General features: G+C 47.9%; 2 protein-coding genes across 8 annotated transcripts in view; one reads left to right on the forward strand and one right to left on the reverse strand.

The window, feature by feature from the left end:
* SMYD2 (SET and MYND domain containing 2) overlaps window positions 1–1,291 on the forward strand; it is a 48,431-nt gene extending 47,140 nt beyond the window's left edge. For all 4 annotated transcript variants that reach the window (XM_053915194.2, XM_053915195.2, XM_024552462.4 and 1 more), the window contains one exon: window positions 856–1,291. In XM_053915194.2, the coding sequence (XP_053771169.1) occupies window positions 856–936 (81 nt within the window). In that variant the 3' untranslated portion in view covers window positions 937–1,291. The remainder of the gene's footprint in view (window positions 1–855) is intronic.
* Window positions 1,292–8,772: 7,481 nt separating this feature from the next.
* The window catches only part of PTPN14 (protein tyrosine phosphatase non-receptor type 14), a 154,803-nt gene continuing 138,098 nt past the window's right edge, over window positions 8,773–25,477 (reverse strand). For all 4 annotated transcript variants that reach the window (XM_053914400.2, XM_053914402.2, XM_053914401.2 and 1 more), the window contains exons 16-19: window positions 22,654–22,782; window positions 20,500–20,734; window positions 16,818–16,981; window positions 8,773–13,152 (exon numbers count right to left, since the gene is read on the reverse strand). In XM_053914400.2, coding sequence (XP_053770375.1) covers window positions 13,024–13,152; window positions 16,818–16,981; window positions 20,500–20,734; window positions 22,654–22,782 — 657 coding nt within the window. In that variant the 3' untranslated portion in view covers window positions 8,773–13,023. The remainder of the gene's footprint in view (window positions 13,153–16,817; window positions 16,982–20,499; window positions 20,735–22,653; window positions 22,783–25,477) is intronic.

Below are 25,477 nucleotides of genomic sequence, written 5' to 3' on the forward strand. Positions count from 1 at the left end.
TTTTCTATCTGTGAGTAAGATGGTTGAATACAAAGGAGCAAAATAAATTCTTATGGATGACATTAAATACATACTTCCTATATGCCAGACACTGTTCTAAACACTTTATGTGCATTAACAATTCTGAGAGGTTGGCAGCACTCCTATTTTACAGATGAGGGCATTGAGGCAGAGTGGCGAGGTAAATTGCCCAAGGTCACACAGCTGGGAAGCGATGGAGCCACGGGAAACACTGTCACTTTAGATCCCCTCACTCTAAAAAATCTTATTAAATATGTTCTCTCTGTAGCATCCTCAAGTGAATCCTGCACCTTGATTTTTTGGTTTTGTGTCTTTTAAGAATATGTACTAGGAGGAAAGCATGCGCTTTTTAAAAGGGAAATATAGTTTAGTTATATCTCATAGGTAAGTAATGTAACCTTAAAATCAGTACACGTTCGATGTGAAGTTCACTGTGGACTTCCCTGTTCCAGCATTACCTGTTTACTTGATTGAGTACAGCCAAGTAATTCTGTCCCTAAAGCAGAATTCAGTTTTTACTGAGATCTCTAGAATAGTGGGGCAAAAATACCATGCAATCAATTTCTCTGTATCCTCTCTTCAGCTATTGCGGAATATTTCACTCAGTGGTAGAAACTGGGTGACTCTTTGGTTCCTAAATAATCTTATCCTTTTTTTTTTTTTTTTCTCTTCTGAAGCCAGACGCTGGAGGAGGAGAGCACAGGCTCTGAAAGCCAGTTTGCATCCTGTGCCTTAAAGCAGGGAAGTCCACCTGGTATGCACAGCAGCCCAGGTGGAGGTGTGCGGGGACTGGCTTCTGGCTCCTAACCCTTGGTGCGTCTCGCTCTCTCCTAGGCCATGGCGATCATGGAAGTGGCCCACGGCAAAGATCACCCGTACATCTCGGAGATCAAACAGGAAATCGAGCGCCACTGAGCTGGTGCCAACGTGGCGGTTTTAAGCGTGTGCGCGGAAGCCCTTCAGGATTTGAATATTTCAAATCGTGGAAATCACTCCAGCGCCGATTTCTGCAAACTCATTGCAGTGAGAACACCATCTGCACTTAAGCCTTACACAGCTTACTTGGCATTGGTTTTAATCTTTAACCGTAAGATCACATTCATTTTTGAATGCTTTCTTCCCTACGAGATAATGGCACGGTTTCATGTATTATACTTCGGACAGGTTGAGTTTGAAAAAATGTTACTATTTTCCCCTTCATGCCTACTATTATAATGTTCTGAACAAGCCTGAGTGATGAAAGAGAATAAAAAAGGTAATAGTAGTTGAATCTTGTGTTTCCTTTTGTCTGTGGGGAGGACTTCAAAGAGGTGGTGGGAGCCCCAAGGTGAAGTGGAGGCCACGTCACCTGTTCTGCATCAGTCAGTGAGCCCAGCCCTCCCTGGGAAGGGGGTCAGGTGGCCTCTTTAGCTGGAAGTTGCTTCTGGAATACAGTGCCTAGGGAGGAAGAAAGAAGATGCAAGACGGGGGGAAAAAACACACGTGTGGGAAAGGCAACGGGATTAAGAAATCCAGACAGGCGGTTACTAAATAATCCCTGGGAGGTAAAGCTCCTCCCTCTACCGCTGTGTTGTCTTCCTTCCTCGTGGCCACACACCCACATGCGTCTCACACACAGTTCACAGCTCACAGTTGGGCCCGGCAGGTGGGATGCCTTCTCCCGTCCAGTCACGTGCGCTAAGACATTTACTGAGCGCCTACTATGCAAAGCAGTCTGCAACGCAGCCTGGGGGGTGCAGTCAATACTACTGCGGCGACTGTGTGTGGTGCCGGGCCGATGTCCCACCCCGGTGCTGTGCACCTGAATCTCATATATAATAGTGAATGTCAACTGCAATTGAAAAAAAAATTAAAACAGATTAAAGTAAAAGGTGGGGGGTGGGAGTTTACGGGCGGGGGAGAACGAGCAAGTGCCCCGGGTGCCCCGCACGCCCAGCAGGAGGAGCACGTGTCCCTTCCGATTCTTCCGTCTGTTGCCTGGCCTCCCTTCCAGGCGCGTGGGTGCTTCACCCATGCCTGGCTTTCTTGGCTGTTTCCTGTCTGTGTGAAAGCAGACTTTCCATCTCTCCTCCTGCTGACTGGCCTGTGCAGTCCTCTCCTGGTCTGGAAACACTGCAGGCTAAGCTTGAGGAGGAGAAAAAAAAATGTCCTTACCAACTCTGTGTTGTTGAGCAAACACTGGTCTCTCCCAGTGGGGCGGAGAGCAGGAATCCAGCTTCCCCACAGCCTGGAAGGGAGCGACCTGGGGACTGTTTGTTAGCAACTGCCGCAGAAACACAAGGCCCAGGACCAGGCGCGCTCCAGGTGCAGGGGTGTTTCTCGTAATCCGAAGAGAGGAACTTCCCCATTAGGTAAGAATCAAAGCCTGGTGGAGTTCATAGCCAAGCTTTTTTCCGCATGATGCCCAAACAGCTTGAAGGGCCATAAATCTGCTATGTTATCTGTCCTTCCTGATCTCCTCACACCCAGTTCTCCAGCACAGTTGGACCCGGCTGGCAGGATGCCTTCTCCCGTCCAGTCAAGTGCGATGAGACCTTTACTGACCACCTACTATGTGAAACAGTCTGTAAAGCTCTCCGAGGGCAGAGAGAGGAGCAAGGCAGGGTCCTGGCTCTGGGGAGCTTCCTGTGTTATAAAGCTAATTTACTCTGTAGCTGAGCCTCAACTAAGCTTAGCCCATCAAATGTCTGCATTTTATGAATGTTACAAAAGTAAAAATCTTTCCATAAATTTAAAACAACACAAACCTATCAGAAAAAAAGTGAGCCGTTCCTTCTTCGCTAGCCCCCTCCCCAGTGGAAGCCATTGTAACTGTTGGCACAGGTGATCCCAATTTCTCCACATCTAGATAAATATTTAGAGACACAAAGGCAGACCATTTGGTGACCATCCCTGACTTAACAGTAAGGGCCTCTTTCCTTGTCAGCCGTCACAGGTTTGCTTCCTTCTTGTTGGAGGCAGAGCATCACCCCGAATGTCCGCGCTGTAACTGACTCGGCCGTTCTCATTAGGCACCTGCGGCTTTTCCAGGTTGCTCTTACCATAAGCAACGCCTCACTGGGCAATCCCAGACAGTCACTTTGCTGACGTGGGGTAGCGTTCTGGGGGATAGATTCCTAGCAGTGGAATTCAAATAGTGGACACATTTTTAATATGAATAAATATGGCCACATTTCCTTTTTTTTAAATGGTATCAGAAACTAGTAGGATATTATAATATCTGTAGTATTTGTTGTCCATACCTTCCTAATACAATACTATTTAAAAAAATATTTTTTGCCAATCTGTGTGAAATATGCATTTATTAATGAGACTGGGCACTGTGTTTTATATGCATTTATTAATGAGACTGGGTACTTTTTTCATAGACCTAGGAACTGTGTTTCTTCTCTGAGTTGTTATCCATAGCAGTTTTTGCTATTTTGCAATTCATGCCTTTCATAATAATTTCTAAGAGCTCAATGTATACTGGGATATTAGCTCCTTGTCCTGTATGGAAAATATGTTTGCCCTGGTTGTCCGTTAACTTTATTTTTCACGGAACTTCCTGTCCCCAAGCAGATTGTTTTCATCTTTAAATGAAGAAAAGAAATAAAACTACTTTTTTAGTGGAAGTCCTTGATCTATCTGGAGTTGTTTTATTTAAGAGAAATAGATCTGGTTGTAGCTTAGAAAACTTTAATTTTCACAACTGCTAGCCCCTTACGCCAGCGTCATTTATTAAATGATTTATTTCCCCCTGCTGGTCTGAAATGTTCCCATTTCCATTCCCGTAAGACTTAGGTTTATTTCTGCACTATTTCCTTTCATTGATTTGCCAGGAAAACACTCCTTTAATTATTGTTGCACTGCAAAACTTTTAGTCTCCAGGAGAGCTAATCTGCTGTGTTCTCTTGAATTTTTCCGATCATCCTCCCACGGTTAACCCTCCAAAGTACCTGCGAGTCATTTGGCCAAGTCCTCTCCTGACCTCTCCTTACCCCTCACGCCCCCCCCCTCCCAAAAATACCGTTGTGATATCTATGAGAATTGCCTTGGAGTCAGGGCTACACAGAGAACCGACCTCTTCATAGTAACGAGTCTTTCTATCCAAGAATGTGGTTTTTCAACTTGTCTACGTTTTGCCTCAAAAGGGTTTAGTTATGTTTACACTGGTCCTACACATTCGTCCTAACTCACAGATCTGATGTTTCTATAGCTTCTACGAACCAGTTTTCCTTCCACTGTTTCTTAACTGGTTACGTCTGATGAATCCTCCCCATTTATTTTTATTAAAGAAAATAAAATGTAAAATCATGGAATACGTAAGTTTGACCCTGCTTTTGTCATTTTGCTGCATATTTACTTGTATTTTTTTAAAATGTTCATCTTTTGTTCTCTTACATTAGAAGTTTCTCCCCCAGATCCATTTGGAGTTAAACACACCTACTAGTGGTTGTTAGTGTTTTCTCTTTCAATGAAATAAAACCACTTTTTCTCTTTATCAACCAAAGAAAACAAAATGAGTCTATTTGCTCAGTCCATGAAAGATAAAAAAAAACAAATTAGTGTCCGTACCTCTTCTCTCGGCATTGGACTGGGCTTGTCTCCGTTTTCATTGGCCTTTTATCTCATCATCCTCTTCAGATACTACGTGGCTTTTCTTTCAAGAACTGTAACTGTTCTGTTGTCATAGCCAACACACACACAGAATTATTTGTATGTTTAGTGAGACACTCGCCACTTCCTGGCACCAGGTGTACGGTGTTCTCACTTTCATGGCGGGAGCCACACCGGGCCCTGCGGTAGGTGGACGACTCCTGATCCGGTGACAGGGTTGGAAAGAGGCCACTTGCAGACCTGGTGCTACTGCCCTGTCACTCGGCCAAGATACAGTGCCCACCGTCCTCACCAGGGGCTCAGCCTGTATGTCGATGGACGTGGATGGGCTGCGAAAAATAAGGGGTGGGGCAGCCACGTCTAGCGCTGCGGATGAGTTGGGCTGTGGATAAAAGTTGAAAGACAAAAACTAAAATTTGGGTCTGCTCTAGCAGCCTGGGGCCTGGCTTTTTCCAGGTCAACCGTGTGGGATCTGAGTAAATGACAGCTGGGGGAAGGGACACTTGGTGCTTCATGAAGGTCTTCACGGCAACTGTGAGAAGGACCCACTTCTGTGGAGTCTTCCCTCCATCTGCCTGGTGCGCACCCCATTCAGATATTGTTGTACCAATGGCAACTTCGCAATGTCCCACTAATTATTTAGTATGATCAAGTTAGACAGGAATAAAAGGTGGGGAGATAAATGGGCTTTAAAAAACCAGGCACTTGTGCCTATGAAAATAACCCTAAAAGAAATCCAATGCAATACTTTCAACCAATGCAAACATACACAGAACAGAAGACAGAAAATTGAACTGGTTTTTTTTTTTCTGGGAAAAAAAAAGTTTATTGCATATGTTAAATCAATAGATATCTTTTATAAAAAAAGGTTAGAATAGATATCTCACCTTTGTAAAGGCACATATGAAACATTTCACAGCCGTGTCGGGGCAGTGAGAACAAACAATACCCAACTTCGTAACAGTATCTAAATAGGACATTATAAAAACAGAAAGGAAACAGTGCAAAAAATACTGTCGAAAGTCAGTTTTATACACCTCATAACTGTGTAGAAAACTGCCAAGCATAAGCTTATTAACTGATATAAAAAAGCATATAGAATAGCATGCATAGTTTTATTTAAGGCTTTTAATATTATTAAATTTAGAGGGAGCCTATAACAAAGTAGAGTTGGCATGAATATCAGTAAACCACTTCCCAACGTAGGGAATGTCACAAACTCCTCACTCCCTCTCTCCCCTTACGAGTTGGTAGTAAAGAGAGTAGACTTCCGCTTGCAAGGTAGCAAGCAATGCGGGAGCCCTAGCCCCAACCTGGAATGCATTTCTCACCGCAACAACCTAGCAGGTGGTTAAATTTTCCAGGTCAGCCCACAGTAACCAGCAGCCAATCTGCTCTGGCTGACAAACCCGCAATTTCAGCTCTGCTGGGAGTCAGGAGGTTTCTGTGGGCTAATCCAAGAACTTCAAGAACAAACTGGTTTCTAAGATGGGAGCTTGTCTATGTATCGTTTAAAAATGAAAGCTAATAACGTCAATTGTTTTGAATGATACTGCAATTTGCAATGTTTTATAAAACACAGACTAAGGAAAGCATCAAAATACTGAATTAAGTAGCAGTTAACAGTCATCCAGTGAAACAAACTAGATACAGCTGTTACTTGATGTAACACAAGTTTCACGTAAGGTTACATATTTAATAGTCATCTGCATATGTAAAACTTTTCCCCCCATTTCTGACTCCTCAAACAAGTTAGTTGACCATTAAAGGAACAAAGGACATACCCAGGGAATCATCTCTGACGAAGAGGAACCTTACTTATGAAAGGATAAGGTTAACAGATGTTTAAGATTCCAAAGAGTGGCAAGAAAGCTCCGTGAAAGGGACCTGAAGTAACATTTTGCAATGTTCAAGTTGAAAACAAAATGGCTCTGAATCACAGCTTTCAGCCCCAGGCTAAAGGTTATTTATTAGCTAACACTGCAGTGGAGGGGCCTCAGGGGCCTAGAACTCTGGGCACCCCTGCTGAGCCCCACTGATGCTAAACTGGAAGCAGGATTCCTGAGATTTTAGCAAAACAGGTCCACCGCAGGGAGCAAAAAGCCCAGATCCAATCCTTTGGGCTTTCTCCCTGAAACCTTCTGCGAGAAGGCAATTGTCTTTCCCAGGAGTGGGAGATGGGGAAGAAGGCACAGGGCAAGCTACTGAGTGGATAAACAGCTCGCCCTGCCCCTCCCTAGATGACAGAACTGACCACAACACGAATTGTCAACGTTCCTGGGGAGCTTTTCCCGTTTCACCGGGTTGGCTACGAGGAGGGGAACTGGTTCAGGAGGAAGCCAGGAACCAATTAACCTGACTACTGACACCACTCTGCCAAGTGCGGCCGCTGGGGATCCGTGTGTGTTCACTTTAAAATAAACAGCAGGTGCTGCTGCCGTCAGTCATCGCTGTAAGCAGGGCAGTCCGTCAAACCCATCCTTGCTTCTCTCTCTGCTGGTGCTGAGCGAGGAGGGGCTGTCACCAAGGGAAAGAGTGGGTAGGCCGGGGCAGCTTCCTGGGTGCTGGCAGCTTCCTGGCTCTTTCTATTCTGCTGATGTCCATCTGCCAGATCCTACTCCTTAAAACTAAATAGCTTTTAACAATTAAAACCATGTTTCCTGATTACGTCATTTGGAGAGGTTGGAGAGTTTAATACAGGTTACCAATCTGGTCACAGATTCAACTGTTGCGTAGGGGTTGCCCTGAGAAGGTAGGGAAAGAAAAGAGGGTGGGCTGATAGAGCAGGTCCCTCACACACGTGGGGAACCAGGAGAGGTCAGCACACCCCGGGGCGAATGAGGTGTCTCTGGATGAAGAGGGGGACCTCACAGAGCAGTCCCACCATGCCCCCCGGCGAGACGAGCAACAACTGCAGTTGCTGTCCTGACGTCCTCCCCGAGCTGGGGCCCTGATTAGAAACAGGACCTGCCATTAGGGGAAAATGCTCTGCAGGCCTCTGGGACAGCGGGAAAGAAGAATCAAGGTGCGGGGGAGCTGTGATTCCGACTGGGAGCCATGGGGATGGATGAGCAGAACCCGCCGCTGGAAAAGGCTGCAGAGAAAGGAAGGGCCACCAGCAAGCGACGGAAGACAGCACTTGCGAACAGCAAACCCAGGCGGCCACCAGCAGCCACGGCATCAAGCTCTGCACCATAGCGAGGGCACGGGTTAAAACCGGGAGCAAGGATGAAACAGACCCCCAAGTGGCAGTGTGGTCCCTCGAGAGGTGCCACCGCCTAGCTTCTGGCCGCACAGCAAGGGAGGCAGGAGCGTGAGAGACATTCTAGGGTCCAGACAATTATTTGTGAATCCATGAACGTTTTCATAGCAACTTCAGGGTTGATCTAAAACCCTCCCTCCTCCTCTCCCCATTCAAAGGTCCTCCCTGGACAGGCTTATGGAACTTTCTGGAAAGAATGATGCTGACGGCCCAAAGTGTGGCAGAAGAAACAGAGATTTTCCACGTCGACACTTGTCATATTCAGGCTGCACATCAACTCCAGCCCTCCTGTCTTATAATGAAATGCCCTCGGATTTACTGTTAAAACCAGAGGGCTGGCCGAAGCTCTGAACAGCAGGAACTGAGGCACATCCTTCCCCCTGACGGCACCAAACCACAGAAAACCATCCAGTCCTATGAAATCAACTGACACCAGACACTCAATGCCAGGTTCATGGGTATTTTAGCAGAGAACCTTTTAGTTTGGCCTTGAGGAACAGATGCAGATGTGTTGAGCTAGAAAAGATAAGCAGGGTGGTCTTAAATGCTCACCCACCTGAGTTTACGGGCTGCCAGAATTTCACTGGCTATACCTCACATTTCCCCCAGGCATGTTGCTGCTACTTGCAACAGAGGCATCACTAAGGTCTTTTGCCCCCGAAAGTCTTAGAAACTGAGGCAAAGACCAGAACCATCCTGCTATATCGCTCAGAGGTCAAGAGAAATGTCAAACACAACGCAGCATCTTAGAGATTTCCACCCTGCGGGGCCAGCTGGTTTGTCGCCTACAAAGCTGTGGGCCGCTGGAAAATCTGTGCAGTGTCTACGAAAAACCCCAATTTCTGCAACTGGAAGTAGTGCTAGATGGGTTGCTATTTTGCTCACAAAAAGAAATCACTGCGTAAGAGCATGAGAAGTGTCTGGTAAAAACCAGAGGCAACAACTTAACACAGCGGCAGAAGAATCTTTGGTAAGACAAGAGAAAGCTGAATTCCCACAAAAGGCCACCTAAGAGCCTACCAGGGGTTATTTGGTGGTTCTGGGAATTTCTGACACCAGGAGCCCAACTATTCCTGACATGGAGGAGAAATGAAGGGCAGAGGACCACTAACCTGGGTCTGGCCCAGTCCCATTCTTGGATCGAAGTTCCCTGGCATACGCCTGGGAAGGCCCCTGCCCCTGGCCCCCCACCCCGAGTGACTGACATATCTCCCACAAAAGAAAACCGGTACGTATGCCCACTTTCCCATCAAACACGCACTGGGAATTGGAGAGATTAGAAAGCACCTTCTGCTCTCTGACAGGGCACCTTCGGGGTCCAGACGTCACGTCCCCTAACCACCGGGCTGAGGTCAGCTCATACAGATGGCACATCCAGAAAGGACGGCAGCTGGACACCCCACGGTGCTGTGCCTGGTGGCCAACCCTGCCTAGCAGACTCAACAGGGTGCTAACGCCTCTGCAGGGTGACCTCCAGGCCCACGAATGGTGTCCCTCCCCCCCCCCCCCCCCGTCCCCCATGAGGCAGGCCTCCCTGCAGCCAGGCAGCACATGCACAGAGGGCCACGCTGCCCACCGGCACGGGATTCCGCGTCCTTCAGCGCTCGTTTGAAGAAACGACCTGCGGTGTGCTGGGGTCTACGCTACACTGGGGGAAAAACACACTCTATGTATTAGGTTGCTCCACGTGGATTTTCCGTTATTGTAAGTAAAATGCGGTCCAACTCTTGCAAAGTTCGTATGGGTCAACTCTATTAAGCTGGGCAAGATAAGAAAAGCAGGCAGCAGGGTGAAAATGCTGCCCTACGGTACCCACTGGAGTTGATAACTGAATTGCAAAAGCCGAGAGCAGACAGGATAAAGGTTCAGGGGGTGCTGGGCAGGCCAGTGGTTGAGGCCCAGGCACAGCTCACAAAGCCACTCCGTCCAGGCTGATGGAGGAAGGGGCCGAGATGGCCAAGGGACAGACACCCAGGCAAACAACAGCACTGATTACAGTTAAAAAAAAATCATTTCTCAATCTAGGACCACAAAGATTCTAGAAGTGAAGTCCTCTGTATTTGGGCTCCTTGAAAGTCTATCCCTCCAAGTCTTCCACGTGGAGAGGTTTTCACCTTCCTGATTTTACTGTTCCCCTCCAACCGAGGACAGGAGTTCATTCCCCTTTACCCTCCTGTAAGAAATGGATGTTTGACGTCCCTCTCTAATGCAGCCAGATCGCCCTCTACCTCCTGTGCAGGAAAAGAGGCGGATGTAAACGGAAACACTACCAGAGACTCTTACTGAGAGGTGCTGCCTCCTTAGAGCCCAAGAAAACCGCCAAGCTCACAGGCTCAGCTCAGCTCCGGGATAAAGACGTCACACTCCGCCCACGACCCAGTGACCATACTCAACAAGGCCAAGCACGGGGTCGTCACACACAAATGAGAGCGGATGAAAGAAAGATAATGTTTCAACCAGACAGCTTCAAAACCAAAAGCCTGAAAGTGTTTGAAGTCTTTGTTGTGGGGTGGGTGTTTTCCCTCCATTTTTAATTCTCTCCTTTCAAACTCAAACTACAGCAACAGAACCCAACAGTTCCAGCTTCAGACTTGATACATCATCAGGAACTCATTCCAAAAGCGCTAACTAGATAACTAATTTAATACACTTTGCTTCAAGGTTTATTCCTTGGCTGGCTTCCCAGATATAAAGCATCTCTGGGCAATTATTATGCAGATGCCACTGAAAGAACTTTAAATGGCACCGTTCATTGAACAGGAGAGAGGCTGGCATGCGCTGGAGACGGGAAAAGGAATGCAAAACATGCTGAAGGACCCAAAGCATTTGTTTTTCAAAAGGAAAAATGTGTACTAATGTACAAGGTTCTTTTTTCCCTTTGGGTTTCAATATAAACTTTGGCTGGGAAACTGGGTGTTAAACCCGGTTCTTTCCTGCATATCGTGCATTCAGGAGCACTCCTACAGCACCAGGTGGCAACACTGGATGGGCTGCAGCGGGACCGTGAGTGACGAGCTCAGAGAGACAGCAGATCTGCACGTCGTCCTGGTGAGGCGCATCCACGGTGCCCACGCTGGGGCCTACGGGCGGAACGCGAAATGCTGGTGCTGTGCACCAGACACTAAAGCGGTGAACTGCGGACCACCTGTGCGCCCATCCCTTGCAGCCCACTGTCCCGAGGCCGGAAGTCTGTGAGGAGAGGAAACAAATACCTCTTGGCTTGCTGATGATCCAGGTTCTGAGCGTCTCAGAGGGTGGGCTGTGAGCTCTGTTTCACTCCAAGTTCACGTCATGCTAAAGGCTTTCTTTTTCAGAATATGCACCAAAACGCCAGAATCTACAGAGCTCAGCTGGAGTTGTTATACTCCTTGACTGATTCGTTAGGCCTTGGAGTATAAGACAGACACTTACACTCTGCCCTCCGTCACCAGACACTCTGAGTCGAAACAAGAGAAAGATCACCGTACCATCCGGCCAGATGAGACACGGAGTTGATTCATCAGCCAAAGCCGTTCCCGGGGAACCACGTCCACGCCCATCTGGTGGTGACCGCAAGTCACAAAGGCACACTCTCCTCGTCTTTCTGGTTGATTGGAGGCCATTCTTTCTCTGTGTGTTTGTATTTTCAGCTCAGAAGAAGACAAAAAGAAAAAGGAAGCCAGGCAACAGTGGAAGGCGGCACGGTGCAACACTACCGGGATCGACTCTAACAACAAAACCACACACTGAGAGTCGCATTCAAGAAAAACTCGAGAAGAGGGGACAACCCCCCCCAAATTCAGCAAGATGGAAAATGCGTGGAGTATCAGCGTCCTCACCTAAGACATTCTGAAGGACAGTGACTGATGAAGGCCCAGGAAGGGGCAGAGTGAGAACCCAGAGTCACGGAAGGCAGTGTTAACAGCACAGACGAGCAGCGTGGGGAAAAGGAGACCCCCACAGGACTTAGTGCGAGACGAACGCCACCACTTTTCATCACATAGGCCAAGGTTTCGACTCCAGGGCCCGAGGGGGCTTAGTTCTGCTCTCGCAGACCAAGGCCTGGAGATGGTACCAGCACAGTAGGGTCCCCCTCGGGGCGGCTGCTGGCCAGGGCCCCTGCTGCGTGTTAGCAGCCCCTGTAAATCATCTTTCTCAACTGTTTCCTTTATAACCCATTCCCTGTCTTGGTGAGTGATGGACAGAACAGCCCCAGCACCTTGCCCTTCAGGCCCTCGTGCACCATAAATGCATCATAAACCAATACAGTATCCAGGGCCTTCCTGTCTCCCCTCTCTTCTCACTGTGGTCCATCATCTTCTCTCAGTCAAGCAAGAGGCTCAGCTGCACAGATGGCCTGGCCCAGGGCCTCAAAGGCCACCAGCCTGGCGCCCACTGAGCAAATGAGGACAAGGCCCAAATACAGAGGGGCAGCCCCCGGCCAGGAAACACAGGCTCCAGGGCCCCGATTACGGGGTGGTCGGCAGAGACACAAACAGGGCTCCACGTTCAGCCTGGGCAATGGCATTGCTGCACCATCAGGGCCGGACTTCCTCGAGCTGCTGCACCTGTCACTCAAGGCTGCAGGTGGAGGCTGGGAAAAGACTACTGAGGATGAGGACAGAAAGGAAGATGGGAGGAATCTGCCCGTCAAGGCTCATCAGCCCAAACACAAGGGAACAGTATTGTTTTTCCTTCAGAAAAGGGCCTTGGCCCCGATCTTTATAATTTAGGAAGAATTCATTTTCTTGCCATCTTTGGTTCGGACATGAGAAGTTAAGGCGATGAATTTCAGGGCTGGTTACCTGTGTGGCTGCACCTTCACCAGAGATGTGTTCCCTTATGCCTTTGTCCCCGAGACGGTCCACCAGGCCACCTTCCCTACCAATGTGTTACAATGCAGATCGGTCAAAATGTGGTTCAAATGAAAAGTACTGCGTTACAATGATTCACAAAAGTTATTCCAAAGGGGAAAAAAATAAATTATCTCATATAAAATAATACACGGTGTTTATGAATAACCTTGGCTCCAGTCCTCAGGGAGCCTGTGTCCTGTCGGCCCCAGCCATCCGCACCCTGTAGGGGGCTCAGATGCTGTCTGGAGGTGCCTCCCCGGCTGCAAGATGGCGCCGGGTCCCTCTTCTGGGAGCTGGGTCCGGGGCTTAAATGAGTCTGGAGTTTTGCAGGAACTGAATGAGGACTTGGTAGACAAACTTATACTGAGCGATGGTCTGGATCATGAACATCCTTTGCTCCCTGAGGAGCCTCAGCATCATGGGCACTTCCACCTTCTGCAAGAAAAGAGGAGAAGCTCAAGGTCCTGAGATGGGAAGCTGCCTGTGGGTCGTTCCTCATTCCTTCATCCAAGAAGCATCTGCTCACTGTCCACGTGCAGGGACAGGAGACAGCAAAGGACTTGGCCCCCTCTGAGTTTCCCCAGTCGAAGGCTTTATACCAGCAGCTGGAGAACCTGGGCGGCAGGTACCCTGGATGTCCCATTTTCAATACAGGCCAGTGTGTGAGGGGGAACATAGAGGCTAGAGTTAAACCCGACTGGTCCTCCCAACTCTATCATGGCCCAATAACAGGATCTGTGACATCCCTTGGCCTCAGTTTCTTCACCTGTGAATAAGGACAATGGTGCTTTCCTCCAATGGCAGTGTGGCCCTGCCCAAGTCAGAGACATTTCCTGAGCAATAACACGGGGCATAAGTAGTGCCCACCTCCCAGGATCCCACAAAGAAACGCATGTGAAGCTCTTGGCACAGTGCCTGGCACACAGTGAGTTCTTACTTTATTAAAGTTAATGGAATGAGAACTAGCAGCACCCTCTGCCCCTCTGCTCTACCACTCTGTGGGTGCGGGATGTGGATGTATTCCTGCATCTACCTGTGCTTCCGTTTCTCTGTTGTACAAGGGAACTAATAAGACCCTTCCCACAGAGTTAGCGGTGAAGGCTCCTTGAGCTATAGAGCTCTTCCGATAGTCCTGGCACGTGGTAAATACTAAATACAGGCTAGCTGTTGTTACTGTAATATTTTCATTTTTGTCATCCTCATCACTACCACCTCCTCCACCTCCCCCAACCTCACCACCTCACCCGCCCCCACCACCTCTCCCACCTCCACTCCTATCTCCATTGTCACCGCCACCACCACCACCATGAGCCTGCAAGACTCAGCCCCGAAGACAGTAGATTTTCTGATGAGGTTTGGAGACAAGACAAAGTAGGTTCTCCTGGTCCTTAAGGGAAGAGTCCCAGCTGCCTTGAAGACTCACTCCCACAGGCTCTGATGTGCACTGTCCCTAACCCAAGGGATCCTGAGGGAGGTGATGCTTGCCCAATCTTGCCGAGAGGGCGTTTTCTCCTCCCTGCTCGAAGACGGAGGGACACCTGATTCAGAAAAGCAGCCAGATCAAGACATTTTGTCGTTTGGCTGGTGAGAACCTGGTCTTTTGTAATTAGCTAGTCTGGGACACATAGCTAAATCCAGGAAGCTGAGAGAGGATTGCAAACCATAACTAGTGCTTTCTGAAGAAAATGTGTGGGCATTAAAATGTTACAGGTAACATTCCATGACCAAGAGTGACAGGCCAGTGACGTGCCAGCGACGTGAGAACTGCATGGATTACGGAATAAAACATAAAGTGGGTTAATGCAGAAGCCATGGAACGAAGGCAGGAAAGTTCGGTAATTTGTCAAAATCTTTGCTGAAAAAACACATGAACACACTAAGTATGTTCCACTCCTCTCCCAAAATAAGGGTTTGAAGCTTACCCGCCAGGCCTGGAGCAGGACGAAATAGAGAACTTTTCTCTCCTTCACCATCTACCAATAGCAATTATGGGAAATGGGCCCGACAAGGCCAGCTATATTTGTGCTGGAGAAGGGAAGTGAAAAATATGAGTCATCTAGCTATCTTTGAATATCAATGGGAACAGAAGTCCTTTTTGGACTGACCACGTTCCGACAAAGAATGTTCTGGCATGCAACTGGGCATTGAGGAAATCCGCTATGTTTGGACACACCAGGGAGGTGTAACCACCCGAGCCCTGGTCAAGTCCGTGTGAGGCCCCAGGGGCCGGACCCTTCACTCCGTGCCGGGCTGGCTCTGACGTGGGCTGTTTATGTTCTATTGGGCAGTGACATCTGGTGATCAGTGAGCCTTCACATCATCGCATCGCGGAGGCCTCGCCTTTGATGGATCTCCAAAGAGCTCAAGAGAGCAATCCTTCATGTCAGACAAGAGAGAGAGGATAGCTTCTGAAGTTGAAAAGGAGGGAGGGAGGAGGAGCGGAGGCATGCACAGGAAATGGAGAAAAGAAGAATTTGATGAAGAAGGGATACGAGGGGGGAGGCAGTGATGTGTAAGGGGGGAGGGGATGACAAGGCCCTTCTTCCTCCCCTGGAGCCCACGATACCCCCAGGGGAGTCCCCGGTATGCTTGAGTCATAGGTCCCCCATTCCACTTCATCTCATCCCATCTTCCAGCACGGTGTGCATCTGGGACTAAGCGGCAAGCTACTCACTCTGCCAGAGACTTACGGAGACTTCTAATGGAGACAGGGAAGCAAACAAGCAAGAACTCTTATGGGAGACAGAAGGATAAAAACTCATAGAAGATGATGGAATCTCCCTTATGTCATCTCAACTGTTTTTTCAACAAGGGGCCACATTACACCAAACTCCTGTTCTATGTTTCAGCCGCACAAACGTTCATCTGTGCAGACTGAAAGTTTCAAAATTAACTCTTTATAAGCAGGGAGTTTAAAAATCCTTTGAACACGTCTAAACGTAGCATTTATTGTTCTCCTGGAAATTACAATATAACAAATTTCGTGGGGTAATGATTAATCCAATTTCTAAACCGCTGATGCTATTGAGTAAGTGTATATATTATCACATAAATCCCTTCACAGAATGTGCGTTGTAACACTCCCTAAAAACCACCGAAGCACTTCAAAAGTCTCCCTGGATTCGCCTAGCTGTGTAATTTGGAAAACGAACAAGAACCAAAGGACACTCGGGGTTTGGAGGTGGAGTGGAGACTAGCAATAACTCGGGGCCAAGGGTAGAGGATCTCATTTCTCACCGAGGCACCGCTGCTTCGGAGCCACGGGGCACTGGACGAGCCAGACCCTGGACAGTTTCTGGGCCTCAGTTTCCCCACCTGCAGAGCAGGGGGCCGGACCTGTGCCCAGTTCCTCCCCATGGCTGCCGTGAGGACCCCAACTAAGAAACAAGGGCCACCCAAGACAGATGTTCTTTAGCCTTGACTTCTGTGTGTTTCATCCTGATGAACTCTGAAGCCCCTCAGAGTAACTCCCTGATCTACAGCAGGAAGGGGGGTCCACGCACCACGCAGTCAGTCCAGCCACGGCCCCTTCTTCGGGGAGAAGGGCTGGGCGTGACTTCGGCAAAGGTGTGCAGAGGGTCGACCCCGCTCTGTGCATCCACGCCGCTGCCAGCCTAGACAAGAGCCGACAACAACCTCCTTTCAAGAAACCCCCTCTGAAGAATGAAAGCCAGTTTTACGCTCCACATATTTCCACATAGGATCCAGGCCAAAACACATCTCAGACACGCCAGACACATCTAAACTACATGCAACCACATAACCCGCCAGGGAAAATTACCCACAATAAAACCAGACTGTCTACAAAACCCTGCCAACTTCTGGAAGGAGATGTCGACTAAGATGGGACTTTCTATACGGCTCCTATCTCACATTCTGATCTCCTCTTCTGTGTGATGTGGATGTCTACCCTGTGCGGTGAGAGACAAAAAAGATAAGGAGGCAGCGAATGTCACAGTCCCGGCAGGAACCACGGGTCTGGAAAGCCCTTGTCGGGACAGAGGAAATCAGACTCTGGAAAATATCGGCAGGAGCGAAGGAGTGGCTGTGGGTAGATGTGTCCCCAAGATGGAGTGTTCAGGAAGCCCAGAGTGACTCACTTCATTATGCTCCAGGCAGTAGATCATTAGCTCAGAGAGGATGACCACCCCGGTCCTTCCCACCCCAGCGCTGCAGTGGACGACGATGGGGGGGTGCTGGTTCTTGGTGCCTTCCAACATGCTGTTGGTGTGCCGGCGGACCGACTGGATCTCCTCCAAGTAGGCTGCAAGACAGAATGCAAATCTGGTCACCAAAGTCCTGCATGGCTTTGCATACAAGTAAGGGGGGGAAAAAAAACTGATGGCGAATCTTTTTTTTTTTTTTAAGTGACAATAATTTACAGTTCTTACAAGACACTAATTATTTGGCTGGTACTCACTGTTCAAGTCCTGGAGCCAGAAAGGACCAGCTGGGAGTCAATTAGTCTATGGGAGAATTTGTTCTTTAAATTAAATAGTTCTCTTTTAAAAATTAAATTCTGTTTTCCCCTCTGCAAATCCCACAGTCCCCCAAGCAGATGATTCTCGACATTGCTTACAGCAATTCCTACTATTAACAGACTGGGATCAGATCACCAGCTAGGGCCCCTTGAATCGCCTGCCTGTCAGAGCCAATTTCTAGTGGGAAGAGCATCCATCTGCCCCTCTCCCTTCTTCACACTGAATGAGTGAATGCCAACTGAGGCTTGACTTCATTTTTAGATTTTAAAATAAGACTTGATGGGGCCTGCTTTTCAGCTTGGATGCCAAAGGTTAAATGAGTAGCTCACGATGAGCCACGCACAGCCCCATTTCTGGAGGCGACATGTCGGGACCGGGGGTCTTGCCACCTCCCCGCTCCCTTCCAACCACTGCTGAGCTCAGCAGGGCTGCGCGGGGCTCTGTTCACTACTCCGAAGGGGCACAAGTGAAAGATTACGGCAACACTGGCCTTCATGATCGTTAAAATAAAAAATAAGGGTAGAAATGTAGTTCTCAAACAGTCCAAAAACTGGAAAAAGTCCATCAGTAGCTGAGATTTGGCAGTAGCTGGCTCAGGGGATTTGGAGGTTCTGGGCCCTCGGGAAAATCCCATCCTCACACAGCAGCGTGCACGAGATGGGGGAAGATGCTCCAAGGGTGAGAAAGAGGTGTGTGCAAACCAGTGTAGTCCATTGAAAAGCATCCGTTTACGTACAGTGAATAAGAACTCCCATTTTCCTTTGTAAGCTGATCTAATTACAAAGTCATTGAGGTAATGTGCCCAAATGAACAAACAATGGTCACTACCAGCACCTCCAGCAGTAGTGTGAAATGGGACAGACAAAACGAGGGGGAGACAACCTGGGCTGACCAGGTGGAGGAGTGGCCACTGGGTGCTGGCATGAGCTGCACGCTGCATGGAAGGAAGTCTCCGACCCATTTTTCTGCCGCGGGTAAAAGACAGCGGGCGATTGGGCATTCTGTCTGACAAAAGGCCATGCGGCCAAAAAGAGATGGGCGGTTTCTTATGCTACATTTAAAAAGGAAAAGAAATACTGGTCAGTGAGGCAGAGGCCCCATCAAATGCCGTTTCAGAAGGCACGGAGGAATTGGGTTTAAACGGGCGCTTCCTCTAGCCATCGCGTGAGTGAGGCTGTCACTCAGCGAAGACCTCTGGAGGCTGGAAACAGTTCGGCCTGGCCTCCATCCTCTGCATCCAGGCAATCTGATCCAAAGCCTGGAGGGCCAACATCTCTAAGACCCCACCAACACACCTGCCCTGAGTTTCTCAGGAATGGAGATTAGCAAATTTATATGGTTTAAAAATATTTTCTGAGTAATTCAGATGGGCCTTCCTTCCACCGGTTCTGATTTAGAAGATTTGGCTATAATTTTCACCACCTGATAGGTTCAGTCTTTTACCGGCGTTGTTAGTCAATCATCAACCTGATGTCCTTTCATTGTTCCTATATTCTGCATCTTGGAGAAAAATTCTAATCAGTCAATCAGTAAAAGCTCACTGGAAGGGAATAAAAAGACTACTACTATGAGGAAGGAGAGTTCTGCAGAGGTCACTGCCCCACTTACTAATATCTGAGCTACAGGCAAAGTTGGACCTCAGGCAAATCAGAAAGCCTCTCTAGGTCACACTCGAGACCCTTTGGTTCCAATCATCTTTCACTTCTCTACTTTCAGCCTCCACCTCCTGCGGTACCATCATCACTTTCATGGGAAATTAAACACTTTTATCAACCAAACAAATCTGCATCAAAATCTTTCCGGTGGAGTTTGCGAATGGTACTTAAAAACCTATCTTATCTGTCTTCCCCACCTCCCATTCTGAAGGACTATCAGAACAAACTCAAGGTGTTGACACTGTCCCACATCCAGATGATGGTCCCCTCGCGATGACCACAGGTATCCCACCAGCTGGAGAGGCAACCACACAGCAGGTGTAACAATAAACCTGCAGAGAGCCCTAGGGCCTCCTTCCTAGCTGGGTCGGGAAGGAAGGAAAGGGCTTTCCCCTCAAGGACAGGACATTTAGGCGAGGAAGGAAGGGGAAGCTCTGCAGCTGTCATCAAAAAGCAGGTGCCCTGGGAGCGCCAGTCTTAGATCCAAGACGTCACCGGTTCGTTTGCCCAGCAGGGCACGTGCCTGGGTTGGGGGCCAGGTGCCCAGCTCGGGGCACGTGAGAGGCAACCACACATTGATGTTTCTCTAGCACATCAATGTTTCTCTCCCTCTTTTCTCCCTCCTTTACCCTCTCCCTAAAAAATAAATGAAATCTTAAAAAAAAAAAAAAAAAGAAAGGCAGATGACAGTATTGCTGTCACCCCTGGAGTGTAATCGCTGGCCTGCCTTTCCCACAAGACCTCGAGCATCTCTAACACAAAGATTGCTGCCTCTCTGCGTCCTGCGAGCCCAGGCCGTGCTGGCCACACGCCCAGCTCTGCATGTCATCTGGGTGAACGCGTTTCTAAGGTAAGCATATCCTGAAAAAGCATGTAAATGAATGACTCCAAAAATCACAGTTTCAAGGCTACAAGTGGATTTCAATAATTCCTAGTATCTTAATCACAGGTCCTGATTGAAATTTACTGCTATAGGGAAATACAGGGCTTGTGAGAGCAAAACATAAATGTCTTAATTTTATTGTTCCGGGTTTTTTTTTTATTGTGGTAAAATATACATAACATAAAATTTATCATTTTAATCATTTCTATGCATACAATTCTGTGGCATTAAGCATATTCGCAACCTTGTCCAAACATCACCAGTATCCATTCTAGAACTTTTTTGTCGTCCCAAACAAACTGTGTACGAGTCCAATAACAACCCCTATTCCCCTACCCCCTTAACCCCAGGTAACCCCTATTATTACCTTTGACCTCTACAAAGCTATGCATTCTGGGTACCTAATATAAGTATTGTCATACAATATTTGTCCTTTTCTGTCTGGTTTATTTTACTTAGCACAATGTTTTCAAGGTTTAGACATGTAGCATGCATCAGAATATTAATGAGTAGCTAAAGTTCTAAATCAAAGTAGAATCATTAGTTTGCCACAGTTTTAGCTTATTTGCATAAAAAGTAAAGAGACTATGGTAAGTGCCATGACTTGTCTTGTCTGTTCTACATGTACTATACGCAGAATCACAGATGTCAGTGTTATAATACTTTCGCCCCTTAAAGGAAAGCATCTTCTTTCCATTTCACCTCCAACAGGTACAACCACTGATTCAGTTGGTAAAACCACGACTGGGAAGAGAAAACTTACACAAAAATCCTTGGACATCCTCTGGGCAGCCGTGATCTGGCCAGTCAGTGTATTGCAAATGCCACACCGTCCTTTCCTGCCCAGACAAAAGGTGCTTGACCTTTAAGCCTGTGGTTGCATAGCAACCAGAATCTGTTCGGAACTTTGTGGTGACCTTGAACTTGCCATAGGTGGCTGAGCTGTGCTTGGAACCCAGTTTGGGCCAGTATCGGTGGCTCTTGGTTCGTCCGCCCTCCTGAATCACACACAAAAGCAAAATTGGAAATAAGTCAGGGGAAGGAAGCTCTCATCCTCTTAATCTTAAAATCTGAGGACAGAGAAAAATATAAATAGCTTCTAAGTCACTAACTCAGTAGCACTGTGCGGTGTCTATGGGAGATTAGGTCCTACAAATCTGAGCTAAGACCCACAATAAGATGTATAATGGCAGTTACATCGACGGCAGATGTAAGAGATTCACAACTGAGCTGCAGTTGAATGTTACAGAGAGACGAGCCAGTGCAAAGTCTAGAGGTGGAGACCAGCTTGGGGTGTCGAAGGAATGGAGAGGTCTGCGGAGTAGCTGCAGTTTGGCGAGTGTCGGGGAGGGTGGTCGCGAGGAAGCCAGAAAGGCGTCCTGGTCCATGCATGGTAGGGGGTTTGGATGTCACGCCATAGACAGTGGGAAGCCATCCAAAGGTGATGGAGCGACCTTAGGCAGAGGAGTGACGGACTCTAGCAGCCATTCTAAGTCACGCTCTGCATTTCTGATGTTCAGCCCTGGGCGCTGCTCTCTCTATGAGACGCACTGACGACTGGCACAGCCTCTATCACCTAGTGTCCGTCCCACCTTTTGTTCAGCCGGACCCGTTCGTTTTAGTTCAATCGACCCCTGAACGAGAGGAGAATAGGGCACATACCACCTTGCTGTCTCCATTCACCGTGCAATCTTTTCTGAGAATGTGTGTTCTCAACCATTTACACCATGGGTCTATTTTTAAACTTCCTGCACAGTTCTGAAATCCCTGGAGTGGGGGTGGACGACATGGGGGCTCAAAAGGGGACCCAGGGCAGGGAGTGGGTGCAGACAGCGGAGAAGCGCTAAGCGATTGCATCTGTCTTGTTAGGCACCATGGCCCTCGGGTTAGCACGGGTGGTACACAGCATTAAGTTAAATGACATCTTCCCAATTGTATCTCGTGCAATTCCAAAAGATACAACCATCCTAGAGATTTTAGGAGAATTAACTCTTTGTGGGAAGGTCAAATCGAAGGTCAGGGAAGGATAAGTGGCTTTAAGAGGTAAAGTCCCTTTCACCACCTGCTTCGAATGGGCCATTCTGGAAAGCAACTGCATGCGACAGCCAATGAAGAAAATGTGCCCTTTCCCCCCCCCCAATTCTCTATGTTCCTTACCTTTTAAAAACTGTTAGCAAAGGGGTGTGTACTGCCATATATAAGATAAAAACCACATAAAAGCAGTCCCTTAAATGACTTCAAAACGTACGTTAAAATTTAATGAAAAGAACAAAAAGAAGTGGTTACGAATTTTTTTTTTAAACTTGAGAATGTGACAAGAAAAGAAACAAAAAAACGTCTTCCCCCACAGACAGGAAGCTCCAGGGAACTGCTCGGTGGCGTGGGCCCATTTTCATACCGCCACGTAGAGTTCTCTATTTACAACAGTAAAACTATGTTTAACTTGGCAAAGGAAGAAAAAGAATCTTTTTCTCTCCCTAAAGAATAAAGACCTCTAAGGAACAACAGCTTCTGGTCTCTTTTCCGCCGACAAGCAGGAGAACAGGCCGGCTGGCCATGCCTGGGCCGGGAATCGGTGCCTGTTTACCCGCAGCAGCCCCAGTGCACAAATTCTGATGGAGGGACCGTGGCTTTGCTCAGCACACAAGAGTGAGCGGCTCTTTCTGTGTGTGTTGGATTTTAGTTCATGGCAATGCAGGCAAAAGGGTTTAAAGCCTGATGAAAATGGGATACAGTTTATTAGCTTTGGAAAGCAAAAGAAATTCGTGTGGCCGTCAGAAGAGAAAACACGTGTGTGCTGAAGAGAATAGGATTTGCAGAGCACGGTGCTGCCGGAAGAGGTGCAGAGCAGCCCCTCTCTGGCCAGCCCCCCTCCCGCCCCCACCCCCCTGCTGGGAACAGACGGCAGTCCCCTTACCTCTTCCGCAGTGACCATGGCGATCACGTTGGCTCCCTGCTCCCACACCATCTGCCAGAAGTCATGGCACGTGTGCGGCAGGGGCCCCTGCGTGGCTATGTAGTGCCATTCCGCCCCACCAACCACCACCTGCAAACCAAGGACAGCATCGATGAAGCAACCTCAAGTCCAGGATCTGCTGGCCCCGGGCAGGCCACATGGGTCGGTGCCATTACCAAAACCCCTAAGGCCCTGAGGGCTCACGGGAAAATGCAGTTCAAACACATTTTTGTCTGCAACCCACAGTGATTATGTACAAACCAGTGCATTTCAAACACACACACACACACACATGCACACACACAATATTGGGTGAATGTATGTGCGTGTGGCCTAACAGAATTTGTTACAGGAACAACAGTTTGCGTACTATGTGCAATGCACTTTGATAACTTCCATTCTGTTCTCTAGTCTCTTCAAAAACCAAACTGGACCTGACTCCTGAATTGACTTTACACCCCACCACCACACAGTGACCCGCAGTTTGAGAATCGGTGCTGTGCGCCATCCTTTCGAACCATGAAGAAGTGCACCGTGGATGGAGAGGCTTCAGGAGTAATGCTGACTTGGTAAGAAGTGTGCCATAAACCTCGGCTGTGCCCGCCATTCCACTGTGCCACATACGGTGGAGGCGTCACGAAGGCACTTAAGTCAACAGCACCTTTTGTCATTAACTTCCCCTTGTGCCATCCCACAGCATCCAACCGAACTTTGGAGCCACGGGATGGTTTGGGAAAATAAAATCAATACCCCATGCCGCTCAGAGTGATCTTGGGAGAAGAATTCTGCGGCTACAAATTTCAGCGGCAGAAAAATCATAAATAAGAAGCTGTGTCCAGAGTGCTGAAGGCCACCGTATCTGGCTGAAGTGGTGGCCTTGGCAAGGATTCTTTCTGTGTCCCCTTCCATTCCCGAGCCTTGATGTCGCAAAGCCAGGTCCCTCGCCCATCCACTGTGGCAGACTTCTAGAGAGTTCTAGGAGCGATGAAGTGACCATTGTTTGAACTTCTCCCCTCCCTGATTTTATGAAACTATGGACTAACTTGATTCAAACAAAAACAATGTCAGTTATTGTCTGATTACACAAGGCATGTTTAGGTCAAAGCTGGCAAGCGAGATCCATTTTCCAAGTACTGGTGGGAGGTAACATCCATATAGTTGCCGGCTGGCTGGGAGCTGGGTTATCGGTGGAGCTGTGATTTTCAACATCAGCCTCCCTGGCACCCAACATATAGGAACCATAAATACTTCCAGAGTCTGCTGCTGCCTGGGGCCTGCCAGCAAATTCCAAGTATTGACAGGAGGGTATTAAAAACGGCACTAAAAACACAACAACCAGTGCTACTAGGTAGATTTCACAGATGTGATTCCACCTCTGGAGTGAATAAATCTCTGTTCTGTGTTAACGGCCGTTTGGAACCCAGGGAGAAAGCATTGGCAAGACAGACGACTCTATTCCAAAAACACGGACAAGTTCTTGCAGGCTCCATGGGTCTATTAAATGCACCCATGTCTAACCCGGATCCACGGATGAAATGTGGACCCCGGAGAACACTGGGGAAGGGAGTGCTTCTGCTAAGGACACCCAGTGGGCCCAGCTGATGCCGACTGACAGCTTTTTCCAGACAGCAGATGGAAAATGGGAGAGGAAATTTGGCCAAAAGAACAGCACAGTGTAATATTGCCATACAAGATTTCCATAGGCATTCTATCAAGAAGCAGCTGTGTGAGTTGCCTCTTTGTTTGATTACATTACTTTGGCCATTGTCTCGTAATCCAAACGAAGCTCGTGTATCGCACTGCTGTCAGTTTCCTTACGGGTTTCCTGGGTTCGTTTTTTATTGTTCTCGTTCTCACTCAAAAATAAGAGTGACATACGCAATCTGACCCATGACGGGGCTCTTTCATATTTCTTTTGACAGTACTTCCTGCTACTTTAAAAAAATATATGGTTTTCTATGCTCCGTGTGCAAAAGCACTACACCCCACCTCCGTATGCCTGTCACACTGTGTATCAAAACTGTAATAACTGATACATGCACCAGACATCTGGCTGTATTTGGAAGGATTTGGCTACAGTTGAAAAGTCGAATGAAGAAAGGCAATAACTCCGGGCAAAGCCAGAAACAGGTTTCCGAGGTTATTGATCATACCAGACTCATCATGCGAGCCTTATACTGTTTAAAAACATCCTGTAACAATCGCTTTAACACTAGCTCATGAATAAATTATTCTTCTTCAGAGGGCAGAGCAAATGATGGTGCTCTAAACAAGTACGTGCTGTCATTCGAGACACTGAGGAGGGTAAGCTGTGTGGGGACATTTAACTGCATGAACACAAGTGTCCATAACTCTGAATTCTATTCGGGGTCAAACAGAGCTAATTTTAAAAATCTATGAACTACTGAGATTAAAAAGGTTTGAAGTCACTGAAATATTAACAAAAATGTAAAGCCACTAACATACTGAATGATGTGGCAAGTCTTGCAAGACTCACTACGGAGCACACCTTCAGGGTTGATATTTAAATTAGTCCACTCTTCCAAATACGAGGCCACTTCGGTACTTCAGGTGTCAAAGGCATCCCCTGTAGCATTCCCAGGGGCAATGGGTAAGTTGGGTTGCTCTTGAACACCACAAAAACTTCCATGACAGTAAGACAATGCCTGGGACTTCCAAAGTCTCCCTCATCTACTCATTACAAACTGAAAACTCAAGGTTTTTATGTGCGTTTTGGGAAGAGTGATAACCTGAGAGAGAGAAAAATTAAATCCTCTGTACCAAG

Source organism: Desmodus rotundus, chromosome 12, assembly GCF_022682495.2.
Source record: "Desmodus rotundus isolate HL8 chromosome 12, HLdesRot8A.1, whole genome shotgun sequence".
NCBI classification, from domain to species: domain Eukaryota; kingdom Metazoa; phylum Chordata; class Mammalia; order Chiroptera; family Phyllostomidae; genus Desmodus; species Desmodus rotundus.